This window comes from Genypterus blacodes, unplaced genomic scaffold, assembly GCF_046128005.1.
Source record: "Genypterus blacodes isolate CSIRO-AG114 ecotype Tasmania unplaced genomic scaffold, CSIRO-AGI_Gbla_v1 ptg000028l_1, whole genome shotgun sequence".
NCBI classification, from domain to species: Eukaryota; Metazoa; Chordata; class Actinopteri; order Ophidiiformes; family Ophidiidae; genus Genypterus; species Genypterus blacodes.
In genome coordinates this window covers 2011088-2027809 of record NW_027466841.1, presented here as the reverse complement: position 1 = coordinate 2027809, position 16722 = coordinate 2011088, and the positions used below count along the sequence as shown (strand labels likewise).

At 41.6% G+C, this 16722-nt stretch overlaps 2 protein-coding genes and 3 non-coding genes across 5 annotated transcripts; 1 reads left to right on the top strand and 4 right to left on the bottom strand.

Annotated features, from left to right (window-relative positions):
- Positions 1 to 238: 238 nt before the first annotated feature.
- Positions 239 to 10643, bottom strand: LOC142993486 (plexin domain-containing protein 1-like). Its single transcript, XM_076144241.1, has 13 exons — positions 10443 to 10643; positions 4079 to 4245; positions 3652 to 3795; positions 2288 to 2357; positions 2046 to 2168; positions 1839 to 1957; positions 1650 to 1749; positions 1474 to 1569; positions 1273 to 1354; positions 1132 to 1192; positions 909 to 1029; positions 659 to 816; positions 239 to 541 (listed from the first exon to the last, which is right to left on the bottom strand). The coding sequence occupies exons 1-13, from the start codon at positions 10519 to 10521 to the stop codon at positions 422 to 424; spliced, it is 1440 nt and encodes a 479-aa protein (XP_076000356.1). The 5' UTR covers positions 10522 to 10643; the 3' UTR covers positions 239 to 421.
- trnac-gca (transfer RNA cysteine (anticodon GCA)) lies at positions 2666 to 2737 on the bottom strand. Its single transcript has one exon. It is a non-coding gene; the product is annotated as a tRNA-Cys (tRNA).
- On the bottom strand, positions 3531 to 3602 carry trnac-gca (transfer RNA cysteine (anticodon GCA)). Its single transcript has one exon. It is a non-coding gene; the product is annotated as a tRNA-Cys (tRNA).
- A 2691-nt stretch (positions 10644 to 13334) lies between the features above and the next one.
- trnac-gca (transfer RNA cysteine (anticodon GCA)) lies at positions 13335 to 13406 on the top strand. The gene has a single exon. It is a non-coding gene; the product is annotated as a tRNA-Cys (tRNA).
- Positions 13407 to 13476: 70 nt separating this feature from the next.
- Positions 13477 to 16715, bottom strand: arl5c (ADP-ribosylation factor-like 5C). Its single transcript, XM_076144130.1, has 6 exons — positions 16556 to 16715; positions 16138 to 16198; positions 15794 to 15941; positions 15234 to 15317; positions 14625 to 14776; positions 13477 to 14521 (listed from the first exon to the last, which is right to left on the bottom strand). Exons 1-6 carry the CDS (start codon positions 16599 to 16601, stop codon positions 14473 to 14475), a joined length of 540 nt encoding a protein of 179 aa, XP_076000245.1. The 5' UTR covers positions 16602 to 16715; the 3' UTR covers positions 13477 to 14472.
- Between the last annotated feature and the right edge of the window lie 7 nt (positions 16716 to 16722).

Here is a 16722-nt window from a genome sequence, read left to right as displayed (position 1 = left end):
AACTACCTAATAAAAACGAGCCAGAGATCTAAACTCCATCTGGCCCAGGCACTTATTTGTATGATGTGACACAGATATAATTGATGTATTTTCAATGATTGTCAAGCGTTTCACAGTTTGTTACAGTCATACTGGCCTTATTTCCAAAATGAAAAAGGTCAAGATGTGGAAAGCAACAATCATTTATTCAGCAGAAATACAATAAAAGAAAATAACTTATATAAACCATATTCAGCTATAGTCTAAACAAACTGTTGCAACAATGTCTGGACCTTTTTGAGAAGGGTTGATAAGCACCTTAAAAGTTATACAACTGTATAAAAAAGTTACACTGGATTGGGAATTTGAATGTTTGAAAGTTTGGGGAAGTTTGTTTAAGACAACTATCTCCACTTAGGTATCCAAGGCTCTTTCTGTTGTTTCAACACGGTCCAGCTTCAACAATGCTGTCTTTCTCATGACCCTCCCCTTCCACTTCAGTGTAACCAGGCTGGAACCCTTTCTTATGAAACTTGAATGAGGGCCAGTAGTTCTTGCGTCGCTAAATAAAAGAAACACAGAGGGGGGGAAAAATCTTTAACAAATGAGCAAGAATGAACAGATGTGTGCAACAGGTTGTTTCCCATCAGGACAGATGGAGGACGAATGCAACTCTTACCTGGATGAGGTAGAGTGGTGATGCCGTGTTAGGATGGCAGTTGATGTAAAGAGCGACCAGTATCAAAGCCAAGATTAAGACCAAACACACTGTTACGCCGGCTATCACTCCCATGTTGGCCCACCCTTCTCTACGTGGCGAAGAATCTGTCTTCAGATCTACGGACAAAACGGAGACACGTGACCACTGTCAACATAATGCTTCATACATGTCTTAACTCACGAAAAACTCAACTCAAGAATGGACTCACCATCATTTTCACAGCCATTTTGTGAAGGAGTCAAAGACGTCATGGTCTCTGGTGTGATAGATGGACTAATGGAGCTGTCAAAGTCACCCCTGGAGTAATCCTCACAGGTCGCTTCTTTGCTCTGTCACACACAACACGTGAGAGGGTTACACCTAAATATATGTATAATATAATATGTTTATAACAGAAAAACAACAGATTCAGTCTTGATGTCCTGTAGTACCTCCTCCAAACAGGCATAGTCCAACCATTCCTGTCGGTGTCTATCCATGCCATCTGAACACCTAAAACACACAAAATGTATATTAACTGCAGCTAAAATGTCGCTCCCATAACATGTAGGACACCCGACTGTTCCACTGACCTCTGGAGTACGTGACACCAGCTACATCCAGTGGTTTGGTTGGATGAGAGGCAGAGCTCACAGTTGTCGTGTTGCAGACAAGCTGCGACAACGTGACAGATATGAACACAGAGAGAGGTAAGAAAAGAGGGATTTAACTCAGAGTATCATGATACCTTTTGATTTCTCCCACTGATGAATGAATGGACATGGATAACTTACTAGGCAGTGCAGTGAACTCAACAGCGGAGAAGTTTGTGATCTTTGCAGTGCCAATTTCAACCCGGTGGTACTCAAACAGTGTCCTTCGTTGAGTATCTGTATCAGATATATCTCAGGGTTATAGGTTTCAAGAACAGTTTCACTAAAGCCTATGAAGACTGAACATTACCGCTTACCTGGTGAGTGAGAGGAAGGTGACGTGACCATGAAGGCATCAGACAAACCGGCCTTCACGGGATGGTCAGCTGAACTGATCGAATCTATTGGCAGTGGAATCTGATCAACAGAAAGAGACCGTAACTGTGAATAAATCACGCAGAAAGCATGTGATTTGACAGGTTATGGCAGTGCTGTGTGTGTCTCACATCTCTGTAGTTGAATGTGATGGATCCTGTTTTGTAAAGAGCTGCCTGGAAGGTGAAGGCTCCTATTGACTCTTTGCCTTGGAGTCTGACCCTCTCCCACTGTACTACAAACACCTCACCTGTGGAAAGCAAATGTGAAATCGTCAATGGAGCGAACACTATTTTACAAACAAGGACAACAAGTTCAAATATCAGCTTATAGCTTACCGTTATCCAGGTATTGCACTGTGGAGTCTTTAGAGAAGCTGGGGTCAAAATTAGCCATTAGAGGGGCGATGTACTGTGTTGTAGTCAACATACGGTGAGTTATGTCCCCCATGAATATGAACCCTGAACATGGCCAGATGGACAAATATGCAAGACTTGAGCATTACTTGTTACCTTGAACAACAAATGGTCCACAGTTCTTTTAAAGGTCACTTGAACATCTGTCACAAACATGAATGTACCTCCTGTTGCTATGGTTATCTGCCTCAGGTAATGTCCGTAAAAAGGAAAATCGAAGGACAGGGCAACTTTCTGTGGGAAGGCAGAGAGAGAGAGAGATTGTCCGATATCAGCTGTATATTCTATTTATTTCCATAATTCTCCAGATTGCAGCCTTCTGTTTAATTATGTGACATGTGACAGTCCTCCAGAAGTCCTTCCCCTTGGCCCACATCAGTCCTTGGAGAGGGATAAGGCAAGCAAGCATTGCATTATGGGATAAAGAACAAGTAGAAATGCTATATTGACTTTGCCTGTATTGCCTTACGTCTTTTATGATTGCAAATACTTCATTAAGTGATAGAGTTTTTGTAAACAATGCATAATAATTCATTAAAATGAGGGGGCACCCGAATTTGAACCAGGGACCTCTTGATCTGCAGTCAAATGCTCTACCACTGAGCTATACCCCCTATACACAATTTGACTCCAGGCTGATTATTGTTTCGCAGCGCTCTTTGTTCAGTGTCATCAGTGAGTACACATTTCTGTGTATACTTACACACTCTGGCGCCACCTCTCTCACATGCAACCAGCCTGTCTGTGTTACACGCTTGTTCCAATATGCAGTGTGATGTAACTATTTAGCAATGATCTAATTTAAGCACAGACACAACTTGGCGTGAGAGTGGGATAAACTAGGTTGTGAGGGAGGAGGTCAGTGAGTATGAGAAGATCATTTTGGGGGTGAACACTTCACAGGCCATCTGTTTTTGTTACGATGCTGATTTTCATTCTCTTGGTCCAAACTGTGACCATCATTCCTCGTGGGGAACACTTAAAGTTTTTCGTTTCTGCTTTTTCCATTTAGAACACATCATAGCATAATTACATTACTGCCGACCCTTGATAGTTTGCCTTATATTACACAGTCCACCTGCGCCCTCATGTAAAATAGCTTGGATACACAGGCCCCCGGTGATGAAGCCTCTGCTGGACCTGTAACGCCTGATCGGTGCTGATCCCATTTTCATAGTGGACTCCCAATCCTTATGCGTTAACATCAATACAGATGACTTACAAAGGATCTTGAGTAATATCAGTTTTGGTAGGCAACACCAGCCCATACTGATTCTAGAGTGAATGACCAACATAATAGCAGGATGAAGCCATTTGTTGAGCCTTTGAAGACAACATGGCAAAGACAAACTACACATATTCATTAGAATGTGTGAGTCTGAAGAAAATGACCTTCTGCATTATTACAGGGGGCACCCAGAATTGAAGTAGGGACCTCTTGATCTGCAGTCAAATGCTCTACCACTGAGCTACACCCCCTCTGCAATCAAACAAACAAAGAGACAGGGAGTGTGTGAAAGAGACTCACCACAGCTTGTTTGTGTGAATTGGAAAGAATGCCATGCACTCTAACTTGACCGTGTCGGAGGTCATTCATGTCCACCCACAGTTCATGTGTGCGCTGGTCCTCAGAACCAAACCTACTCCATGTGTAGTACTGGCCAGAATCCTCCTTACAGACACAAACAAAAAAACAGAGGAGATGTAGAAACAGTAGATTAGTAGTTGGAAATGGTGGGACTATGTTCAGTGAGTGTGTCATCCCAGTTCACTCTGCGTACAGTCACACCATAGCCTGACAGGTTTCTCTAAGTAAGTGGAAAAGAGTAACTTCTCTGTTCCAAAAGAGGGCAGTGTTCAACTCCAACTAAAACAAATCAAACATGTCAAAGCCAAAATCATAATAAATGTCACAAGCTATTGCAGTCACATCCAGCTTGCGGCGTAGCCCTCACCACTACGCGTGTCATGTTGTCTGGCAGGGTGTCGATGGTTAGTCCTCCACCCGGGACCGCCCTGCTTATCCGAGAGTGGCCTAAAGACGACCTCTGGGCTCTGTTGGCCGGGCTGTCATCTCCAGTTGACTCCTCATATTGTTGTGAGGTCACACTGTACCAATCACCTGTCCAAAATAAGGTAAAAACGGGTTAGTTAGGTGTGCTGAACTGTGTTTGATCCAGATAATATACAATGTAAATAACATTTACCAAGCAACGGAAGGAACTGTCAAATTCAACAAACACTGTAACCATGTATGGTAAGCAAAGTGAGGTAGGTAGGTTTTGTGTCAAGTTTGGGGTGTTTTAATTGATGGCTTGTCTTTCTTTCACGCTACACATTCAAAGCCACATAGTGAGACTTACTGTCCTCTTGTTAGGATTTTATTGTAGCGCTACAGTGATTCCCTTCGGAGCATGGAAAATGAATGGCTGCTACATTTATACCAAGAGCTGGATGTGGACCTGGATGTCTTTGTCCTTACTTAGCCTCAGTCATTGACACATCTGTATTTAAAAAAGCAAGAGGAATCCCGAGCAGAACTTCCAAGACTCATTTCTCATGATTGTACCTAAAACACAGACAAATGTGGTTTAAATGCTTTTATGATAACTGCACCTCAGTGTGAGATAGTTATTTAAGGACGAGGTCCCAAGTTTAATGTAGCCGTGATGTCTAATGATTAATATATTGAAACTGAAACCTATTATTTGAGAAGACATAAATGGCTGATGATTCAAAATATTACAGAACTATATTGAACGTCTTTACAATACATTTGCAAAGTACAACAGCGAGGACAAATGTGTTTAACTTAATGGTTGCCAATCAGATTTTCCTCTTTTTCCACATGCAGCTTGATAAAAAAAAAAAGTGAAACAGTTGCTGGGAACAAACAGTCGCTGAATGACATCATCGTGTGAGACATGTTTAAGGTGGCCAAAACCATCTATTGTGGCAAGTTTCAGTGTGTCCTCTTCTCTGACTGAGGCAGTGAGTACATGCTTGCTTATCTGTCAGAGTATCTCCATCAGTATTTTAAAAATTACTACAATTGTACTCGTAAATTACAAGTTTCTATGAATATCACAGTTAGATGACCACTGATTGCGTTACTTGCTATTTATTCGTGATTATCAAACTTCAGACGCAAGTCTTATTTGGGATATTTACGGTAATAAGCCTTTTCACCCACGTCACGTTGCGTCGTGGTGGTGACGTCACTCAAACTATATAACTCCCCTGGTCGGACAGGATTTCGCGGGGAACATTTCTAACCCTAAGATCTGGTTACCTGTCTGTACGTAACGGTTGCTGTTTTTCCCTCTTTGTTTTCAGTGACCTACAGACGGGAGTCGCCTCTAGACTGCGATCCCACCGGAAAAAAAACAAAGAGAACACCCCGTTACGTTCGGTCCCCGACAGAAGCACTGGACCAAGCCGCGGTCAGCCGAGCTGCCGCCAAGAGTTCGTCTCTGTTGCTCCGGTGTTTTCTTGTCGGGATTCGTTGGTACCGAGCAGATCAAAATGAGCAGAGTCACGCTACTGGGCCTCCCACTGGCACGGTTAGCATGCTCGGGCTCAAACATTTGTTAATGCTCCATTTAAACATGTTGAATGTGTTAGTTCTTCGCGTTGTTGAAGACTTTCTCCTTCTGCCTGCCCACTGATGCTGCGTTCAAAGTCCCCAGGGACAACAATGGCACCATGGGCGCTTCTGTACCTAACTAGAGCACGACTCGTCATTAGATGAGGTGATTTTGTATCTTAAACTTTCAAGTTTGAAGCAGATTGGCCAGCACGTCGTTTTAAAGTGTCACGTGTTAAGCCTCCAGTTTACAGCAGTGTCAAGTGGCTTTGCAGCTTGGTTTGATTGAACAAATGTCTAACTGTTGAAAACACGCACCTGGAAGTAGGAGTACATGGAGCGCGGCAGAGAGCTGGAGACCAGAACAGCTGTGTGACTAACTCGAGCTCTGCACCTTATTCCAATATATTTTCCTGCTGTCAAACCGTGCAAAGTGCAATTTCTGTTGTTAAACAGCTGTGTAGCATGACATTATCTCATAATATAAAAGTAAAGGTCGGATCGAATTGGGAATTTGAGTTGTGGCTTCATATTTCTGTTTGTGCACAGAGGCTGAATGCTGACAGTCAAATGGGAACAATAAAGGATTCCTCTTACTTCATGTTCTCATTTGTGCCAGTACACATTTTTGTTCCTTGTCCAGTCCTGATAGGAGATTGTTGGTTTTAAACAAAAACAATACATCAACTTCGATTAGTTCATTTATTATTGAGATTCAAAGATAATTGCTTTAAAGTTTAACAGCACACTTTAATTAAAAAGGGTTTGTGGTGGAGAACATGTCAAGGGTGTGTGCCAGAAAAGATGGTTTGCCTATGAAAGGACTTCACATCCCCTCCACCTATTACGCTACAAATTAACAAAAGAAGACACAGTTCCTGCTGAGCTGCTCTGCCTGAAAGATGCATTTTATATATGATTTAAACAACTATGATCACAAAGAGCCTTGTAGCATGCAGACACTCTCATACCTCCCACTTTATCTCCTACTTTCATGAGCCTGTTAATGAGAAAATTAACAACCTACAACTAAATCCTTTCTTACTGCATTTAACAGATGTGCATTGTTAAACAGACTGCATTAACATGCAGCCTAAACTCAATACAAAGTTTCCTCAGCAGAACAATGGACTTTCAACATGAAAATAATGATTAGAATATTCAATTTGATGTGTTAAAAATTGAATACATCTTATTTTATGCCAGTAAAGTCCTAGTTAATGTTGGTTTGATGCCCACATTTCTCTACAGTGTGTGTGGGAGGATCCAGGCCTGTCCCTCAGCAATGTTCAGTGCCAAACCTTCAGAGTTCATACTGTGTGGGATTTTTGTTGTCTGTTCTAAACGTTACACCGGGTTCAAACTATTCTACGTCTTAAATACCCTCCACTGAAGTGACAACCTTAATGCCCGAACCCCATACAGAGCTAAAAATACACACGTGTCCGAGTGTTTCTCCACCCTTTCATTTGCTTAATGGGTGCGTCAAAACATTAATTATACTTAATATGTTGAACCTCAATGCTTGATCGTTGAGTAATGAATCCACCCTGTTTTGGCATCTATGAGGTCAGTGCAGAGATAATGTGGCTGATATTGTGGAAGATAATTAAATTGTGGTTTCAACATGCAAACAGTGAAGCAATATTAAATTATGGCTTATCTAAACTGGTCATCGGCCCCCTAGCCAACAATGAGAGGAGTCACATTGTCTTGCCTTGTCCTATAAAAAACCCCCATTAAAATTATTCACTGGCCACCAGCCGAGTAGCAACAACACAGAAGTAAGACAACAAATGTGATATACAAAGTAAATACTGAGACCAACACTATATCAATACAGGACTGATTTAAATGGCCGTAGTTCCCATGAAAAATAATAAAATTGCCATTTTCCTTCTTCCAATTCAGCATCAGATTTGAAGTTGTATGTTTTATGTCATGTAAACAAAATATGCCTAACTTGCAAAGGGAGAATGCCTGAGTGGTGAATCTTATGTGCTTTGGTATGTTTTGTACATCTGTTCCTTGAGGACATGAACAAGGCGGCGTCTAATTTATTAATAATAGATAATTACTTCCATCGCAGCGACCTGCCAAGTTTGAATCCTACTGTACGTCAATGTACCAGATTTGAGATGATGTTGCTGTCAAACTGAAGAGTAAATAAGAAAATTGATTCAGTCCCCCTCGACCAAGTCCAAAACAGCAACTTCAACTGAACCTCGAAATAAAAAGATGAGGTAATGAGCGCAGCGTTGATGAAGAGGATGGCAGACATAAGAGAAAACATTCTTCCAGATTAAAGCAACAAAACAGCAGATGGCTTCAGACAGTTTAACTGACCTCTGCCCAGTCACTTAAGTTAGAGCGACCAAACCACAACATTTCCATGCTTTTTTCAGTGAGTGGTCAGCACAGAGCGACTCAGAGGGCACACCCTTTCCTGCAGGGAGACGGAGCTGGCATAGACTCTTCTACAGCACCCATGATAAACACCAATAGTTCATTTCCAGGAGTATGGCTGAATTACAGCTCCTCAGGGTCATTTGAATACACGTCATTGCAGATAATTAAGCGGAAATATACACAACCAACTATGTTTTGGAAATACACAGAGTGATTCATGTTTGAGAGAAGTGTGCTTGCATACTAACGCCTCTTTAACTTAACGTTCCCATATTATTCACCTTACAGACATAACATATTGAGTTAGGGTTAAGAGCTACTCCTGCAGTCACATTTATTTTGGCCTATAGAGGAATTGCTGATATACTGCAGCAGTTTCTATGGCATTTAGTGGTTTAGAGGGGAACCTCCTTAAAAAACTAAAAACAACTGAGAATTCAATTGTTAACATGCCTAAAGGTTGAACAAACTTATATTTCAAAACGCAATGATAAAGACAAGAAACATCCAAATCGTGTTCATTAGCCTCCTTTTAAGAAAACAGGGGTGCACTGATTAGCTCCTCTCGTGTGTGGAAACACGATCTCTGCACGGATTGGGCAAACAGATTATTCCAGCTTTTCATTGTCTGATAAGGGGAAATCAATCACAGAGACGCAGTCCAGGCAAGCAGTTCCCATACAACTGCATTCCAGATCTCAACAGAATTCTAGGAATAAGTTGCAGAGAGTTGGCAGGGACCTGTTACCCCAGTGACTGACTCAGTTTTCATTGGTAGGAGTTTATTGTTCGTGAACTCCTTGTAACTTTTGCCATGCCCGTCAAGTTCAACATGACCTCTATACAACAAGAATCAATCTGACCCTTACAGACAATAACATCCGATCCAATATCCAATCTTGAAGAACAATGTTTGTCTTTCTTCCAGTTCATGCTAAGCTCCAAAATGCCTGGATCCGCTACAAGCCATTTCTTAAGCAAACTTCTCAGCAGGACGAGGGACAAGAAGCCAATGCTGAGGTCATCCCCCCGGTACACAATTCATTTTCATCCCAGGGCTCCGTGTTTTCACAATCTGGTTTAGATGGTGTAGATGGCTCTCTAAGGGCCGAGGTTCATGTAAAAAAAAACGAACAGTATATAACACTGAATGACAAGTGAGATTAGTAACCAAACCAGGCAAAGGAGAGGAGTGTATGTACGGTTTACACCCACAGCTGACCTGTGTTGCAAGCGCATAGTGCAGCTGGGCGCCTCGAGCACATTATTTTGTGGTCCTGCTTTATCTGTAACACATTTCTTTGTGTCAGATAACGAGGAGTCGCTGGGAGTAATGTTTAATTTAAACAGTGTGATGCTGTTTTGAAAGAGCGACTAAGGTTATCAGTTATGAGCTAAGATGCCGTAGAACACAGTCAGTTGTTATTAATTTTTCACGTAAAAATTATCTCCAGTCACTGACAACATGTACTGCTAGTGCAAGGAAGCGAGAGCACTGTATTGGTGTGAGTGATGGGATTCATGGGAAGCAAACAGCAAAAGACTTCATACAAGGAGGCAGATTTATCAAAGCAGACAAATGTAAGAAACACGTGATGAATTTCCCCAAACACACCTCTTACCCTTTTCACTCCTCCACATCCCAGATCATCTACGGCATTACATCCATCAATGTGCACAAATACAAATCCACATCCTCCCTGACTGTCCCCTCAGAGAACAAAGCCTCCTAAGATTGTTCCAAACTCTAGCACGGAGGCAAAAAGGAGAAAAAGTACAAATCTAATTTTAAACCTGAACAAGGCTGTTTGTGGGTTGTTGTTTAGACTCAGTGGCATGCTTGTGGAAAAGGGTATTTTTATGGTTCACTTTATTGTTAAATGGGTCATTCACTTTTCTGCATAAAACAAAAAAGGCATGGTATGCCCATTCTCTGCTTCATAAAGGTTCTTACAGACGTACTGTGGTTTACAGTAATTCAAAATAGCGACAGTACCACATTCAGAACAGTACATGTGCAAAAACTAATACAGATACTGAAACAAGCCAAATATGCAGAAAGTTGGACAACCACACACACACACTGTGATCATAGTTAAACGGCAATGCAATCGTTTAGGTAACACAGGAAACGGAAAATGGTACAGAAACTGCAGAAGAAGGGCAGCTCGCTACATCTTCAAGTATAAGCGCTTGTGTGTGACTTTATAGATCGTTAAAGGAGGCAACACCTTGAGATAAAGTCATAAAATTAAAGCAGCATCATGGACACTGGGGGATGGGGTGGGGGGACGCTAACAGTGACGAGCAGATGGACAACTCACCTGTTTGCTGTTGAGCCCAAACTCCTTCCAGCTCTGCTTGGGAGAGACAGAAGAGAAGCATCACCAAACTGAAGCACATGGTCAGCGCCGAAAACCAAAAAACAAAGTCAAAAGTCAAAACAGTGCTCTCGTCCTCTTCTTCTCTTTCCAAAACAGTTTTCTCCGTATCCTACTCTCGCCCCACTCACCACTCTCTTCCTCCCTCTAAATCTTACTCTCTCCACACACCCTCTTTCTGTCTACACCCTTTCTCTCCTCCTCACTGCTGTTCTGTTGCCATGGTGATTATAAGACAGAGGGATCAACTGATGAGGGCATGCAGGAGAAAAGAACAATCCTGAACAGACTTCAATGGCCCGATCATTAGATCAGAGTTATTAGCTACGTTTCCCTTTTCTATTTCCAGAATGAGTTCCTGTCTTTGGGAGTGTGGTGGAATCCTCTGGAATCACAGCCAAACTTCCCCTCTCCTAATTCTGAGAGATAAACAAAGAAATAGGAGCATCTGCTTGGAGTTTCACTGGGCAGCATTATGGCGCCTCCCTCTGTCCAAACCAGCTGCATTGACATTGGGTGACATCTTCGCATGTGAGGGTTGTTTATAAGTGCTGAAAACATGCTATCTAAAAACTTTCCTTGTGTGGCTAACTTGAAACGGCAAAATCTTTTTGTTAGTTAATTTCAGTTAGTTAGTCATTCTGTAAACGCTTTCTTTTTTTGTCTTCAGTAAACTGATAAAAAGGCAACTTTACAAGCACTGTGGTTGACTCCACCACCTCTCTCTCCCTCTTTCATCATGTCTATCTGCTTTAGACGCAAACATGCAACCCTTGGCAAGTAAATTAAGGCGTCTTTATTGGAATCACAGCTGGAAATCCAATCAGTACCATTTCCCTTAATCCAACCGTAAACACAGCATACAGCGTCCACAGCAGCAGGCGTGAATTTTCAGACAGAGGAGTCATACTGACCTGATACAAACAATGGCAAGGTCATAAATTGTCATAAATTTCACCATGTTTTGTCATTCCTATTCAGTCAATAAGTAGGATAACACACAGAATTTAGGTGTTAACACACAGAATTTATGTGTTATGCATACTTACTTTTCACAGAGAGCACTGATGAGGTGGATCAGGTAAATCCTGTACCAATTCCTCTCAGTAAAATCACAAAGGGGAGTCGGACAAAGAGAGTTTGATGAATTGGGGGGAAATCACAAGCTCTGAGATACAGAACTGCAGTACTCTATGTCTCTACACCATGGTCTCCGTATGTAACAGCACACTGTTCTCTGAGCTATGCCGCATGGGGAATGAACACACTACAATGTACAACCTACTAGCCGATTAATGATGCGTAAAAAGTCCTGCATCTTTCCATATTTTTGTGATTTTGTACTATCTGATATAGTATGAGGGGGTTGAGCTCAGTGGTAGAGTATTTAACTGCACATCAAGAGGTCTCTAGACCAAATCTGGGTGCCCCCTCATTTTCATAAAATAGCTTTCTACCACTCACATTGTAGATTAAAACTTCTAAATTCTCTCCATATTACTGCAAATCATTCTCAAACATAACTTGGAAAATACAGTATATAATCTATCCCATGTTTTACTGAATAGTTTCTTTTACATTGTTTTACAAACATCGTTTTTGGATTAAATGACTGGGTGTGCATACAGTCCCAACTTCAAAAACCGATTGAATTAAAACCGTTCATGCTGGATGTTGATGTCATCTCAACAACACTTCAATGCTGCTTAAGGTTGGCCGCTGAATATGAAACATGACAGGTTAAAGCACATCCCAGCTCCAGTCAGAGTGTCAGAAAACATATCCTGGCAGGTCTCATCGCCACCCTGCTGTAAAGAGATCAGCCTTCCATGTTTCCAGGCACACAGCTGCTTTCACAACTACATTCGTCAGTATCAAACTCCAGCCAGTAAAATCTCAGCACTCAGCCACCAGCTACCTGAGTAATGCTGAGAGTCTTATCATCATTTATTTTGAATGCAGAAAGTACCTGCTATACCCGTCAGGCCAGTATAACCATAAAAGCAGTGTGTTTAATTTTGCTTTCAGATTGACGGTCTCTCTCTCACTCTCTCTCTCGCTCCCTCTCTCACACACATTCTATTTCAGTAATTTCCCTCGGGATAATAAAATTTCATTTTATCTTATCTTATTTAATAAAATTCCCGTTCAATATAAACAGCTAAAACTCATTGTTTCTGGCATTTTCCAACCGGACAAGAAACTCAAAAGTCCTGTGTAAAAGTATTTACTGCTTGAGCACACCCACGCCCACGCCTACGCACACCCACGCGCGCGCACACACACACCCACCAGTAGTCTGATGAGCTGTGTCATGAAGTTTACTGTGACTTCACTTAATATAGGTTGGGGCACAAAGGTACCCCTGGGGCCACGAAACGCCTACAGCCGCCCCTGGCTCAGGCTAACAGGTCAGGTACATCATATAGCCACTGAAGTGAACTAATGTTGCCCGAAGGAAAACAGGAAGCAGCACTACGTTGACATACCTTGCTAGCTCCTTAATTAAAACGTAGAAAGTGTTAATGTATTAGCTTCTCTTTGGGCTATTTTGACACGTTTACTGTTCGCTCACTAGTTAATTCAACTAATTTGCTAAGACGCGACTCCAATGCTAGCTAGCTAACATTACGTCATGCGTCATTACGTTTGTGTGCTGTACAAAATATATTGTATGCTCATGTTACGGGATTGAAACAGCGTCTGTCGGCTACATTTAACTGTATTCGGTAACAGTCATGAACGCAAGTATATCTACGATATCAAATAGACACTCCGTCCATTAGCGTCGGTTTCGTGGATTAAGTTTTGTCAGCTGCACTCCGATCTCACAGCGGGGGTATAGCTCAGTGGTAGAGCATTTGACTGCAGATCAAGAGGTCTCCGGTTCAAATCCGGATGCCCCCTCTTTTAGCTTGATTTGTCTTTCGTCTTTCCTTTAAGCTAAAAAGCAATGCTAACAATCACACCGACTGCGTTTTACAATGGTAACATTTATTCATAGAATACTTTACACAACGTATTTACATTTTTAAATAGACAAAAACTCTGTACAGCACGTCATATTTACATTCATTCGCCACATTAAATAAGTAGCTAAATCAATCATTGTGTAATTCATTGGCAAATTATGTGGAAGAGTGAACCTCTTCCCCCACTTAAATACAAGAATAAGGTAATAATATGATGAAGACGTTTTTACATTAGTCTCTCTCTCTGCTGATTACCTTTATGCTCTGTGGAATTATCAGATTTAGAGGCACTAAAATTGATATTGTTTTTGCACTTTCAAAGTACAAAAGTAAGTCAGAAATTCAAGTAATTTTTTCAAAATATTGATTATATACATTCTGTATTACTGTAAATGGTCTGTCCTGTCTTGCAGGCAGCATATACAATTGTAAAATACTGATAGTGTGTGTATTATGTATGAGTCTTCTCACTTGCCACTTGTGTACTTAGACATAGTTCTTAAAAACAGGGGTTCCTGTTACTGCAATTTACATTGGAACACATTTCTGTGATAACTCACAATTTGTTTTGAGTGTTGAGGGAGTAAACCACTAAACTTTACAACTGAGTTACCATGGTTACCTGAGTTTGTCTCAGGCATTGTAGTCACTTGCCAAAACATGAAACTGAAATGGAATGTAATCTGACTTGTTAGATCAGTTCTTGGTGCTTTTTCCAAAGCTCTCATCTGTGAACAGCCTAAAACACAGTTGAGAGTTCATCTGCAATTTTCACAGTTTTGTCAGCTAAACAGACAAGTAGAGCACAATCAGACCTCCATATTTCCTGGTGTGTTTGATCCCCATCCAACATGAGGCAGAGGAGTGGCCCATTGCAGACTTTGGTGTGCTGAGGCGAGCTCCAGCATATGGACATCATGTTCACAGGAATTTGCTCAAAGCACAATTAAGAGTCCAGACAGTGCGGATTGGCTCAGTTTGCAGGCAGCAGGCCTCCTGTTCTAGTTCACCACCACCTGTGACTTCATCCAATCCAGACTGGCAGGTAGACTAAGAGAAATTAGAGAAAATATTTTTTAGGGCTGCTTAATTAATACACAATGATCACAATGACAGAAAGAGAGAGAGAGAGTTGTGTGTCAGTGCTGCTCACCCTTCTCCGGTTAGGGCGCAGCAAGCCTGGACGTGCCAGGAGTGGGATGAGATGGAGTCGAGTGTGAGACCCTGGGAGATCTCTGCAGCCGTCAGTGAGCCCTTCATGTCTTGTTTGTTGGCCAAAATCAGAACAGCTGCATTCTGCAAATCCTACATGATCCCCAATAAGAGAGACTTGGTTACCAACCTTTTTTAAATCAATATATTCAGACAAGTGAAACATTTAAATGGAAATACTCTAGCGTGTCTATACATATTCTTTTGAGAACAGAGAACAGAGAACAGCAATGTCAGCGGAAAAAATGAACCATGTGTCAAGGCACTGACTCATACAGACTATGTTGAAACTTCCTTGTCAGGTCTCATCACGGGCTGGTAAGCAGTTCCTCCGTCTGAGGTGAATTAGTCACCCTGACAGTGTGAATACGTCAAAGTAAATACCATCTGAGCTTCACCCAGTCTAAAACAAAAGAGTTCCACGTCACGGCTGCTGCAGTATTTATTCTGATTTACCATCTACATTTCTCTACCTGATAAAGATCCAAATTATTACAACTGAAATACTTCACATCTGTCAGTTTCGGCTGCGTCATTCTGAGATTTGTACCTCGTGTGCAAGCATGCGGTGAAGTTCTTCTTTGGTCAGAGTGAGTCGTTCACGGTCAGTGCTGTCCACAACCAGAATAACAATCTGACAACACAAACACATTTCAGGACATGTTATCGATAGCTGTTCTAAGCACAGATTGGTTGATAAATTGGCCTATAGATATATGGTGGTTATGTAACTGTGAAGTGCTTTATCAAAACAAGAAGCAGGTTATGATAACAACCAGCCAGTGTGGGTTAATGTGCAATAGCTCAGTAAGCATTGACCTTAAGGATCATAAGCAGCTCAGCTACCAGTGTCAACCATCATCAATATATTAATTTAAATGCTCTTCTTTGGTGTTAAGTGCAATTTCAATAGGTTTCAGTCAGGGAACAGACAATTTAAAAGAAACCTTAATCAAAACTTTAGCTGTGAGCAAAAGTATAGAAAAGTATGGAGTTAAGGAACTTAAGTGTTGTTGATTGTGTATGTCAGTGAACTTTTGAATTGTACTGAATTATTTCAGACTCAGATTTTACATGCATGCAGTGGGACAGGTAGTGTTTGATGATTACCTCTGTGTTACAGTAGTAAGTGAACCAGCCGGCTCGAAGACTGTCCTGGCCTCCGATATCCCAGACAAGAAAGCGAGTGTTGCCCATGGCGATCTCCTCGACGTTGCTGCCGATGGTGGGTGACGTGTGGACGGCTTCTTTTGTCAAGCTGGACACGTGGGAAGGTGAGAAGACATGAGCGTGGCATTAAAACACACTACAGAGTAAATCTCAGAGGAGCGTCAGAGATCAAATAAAACTACAATTTCATTAATGCAGCTTCAATATGAACACAACACGATTTACACATGTGTCTGGTGCTCTCATGTTTCACCCTAGCAGCCAAATCAAGGTGTATCACTTACAATTGGTAGAGGATTGTCGTCTTCCCAGCGTTGTCCAAACCCACAACGATGACTTTATGCTCTGTGGGAAAGTTTATCATGTTACATTTAACCTGCTCACATACCTCTTTAACAAAACAAACCAGATTACTCCGTAATCTAGGTAGTTTGAACCCAAACACAACCTGAGATTCGGTTACATAATTTGTTCTAGATTGTAGCATCACAAGACAAGTGGACACAGATAAGATAGCGTGTACTGACCTTATCTAAGGTTATGTTGTCACAATTCATAACAGCAATACTAGTTCACCGATGGCTTCAAGTTAAGTTTATAAACAAACTATACTGTTTCCAATTTAAGATCATCAGAACATATAAACTACACACGCTGTTTATGAACAACAGGTGTAGGTTTAAGTGAATAAATTGGTCTTACCTCTGTCACCAAAGACCGCCATCATCTTGGTCAAAAGGAATCCCATGTCTAACAAGTGTGTGGTGGTGAGTGTGTGAAAGTACTGACAGAGATGAACTAAGTCCTGAGCCTGGCGGTGACACAACAGGTCTGTGAGCAGCTGTCAACTTTCGGACACTTTCTGTTGT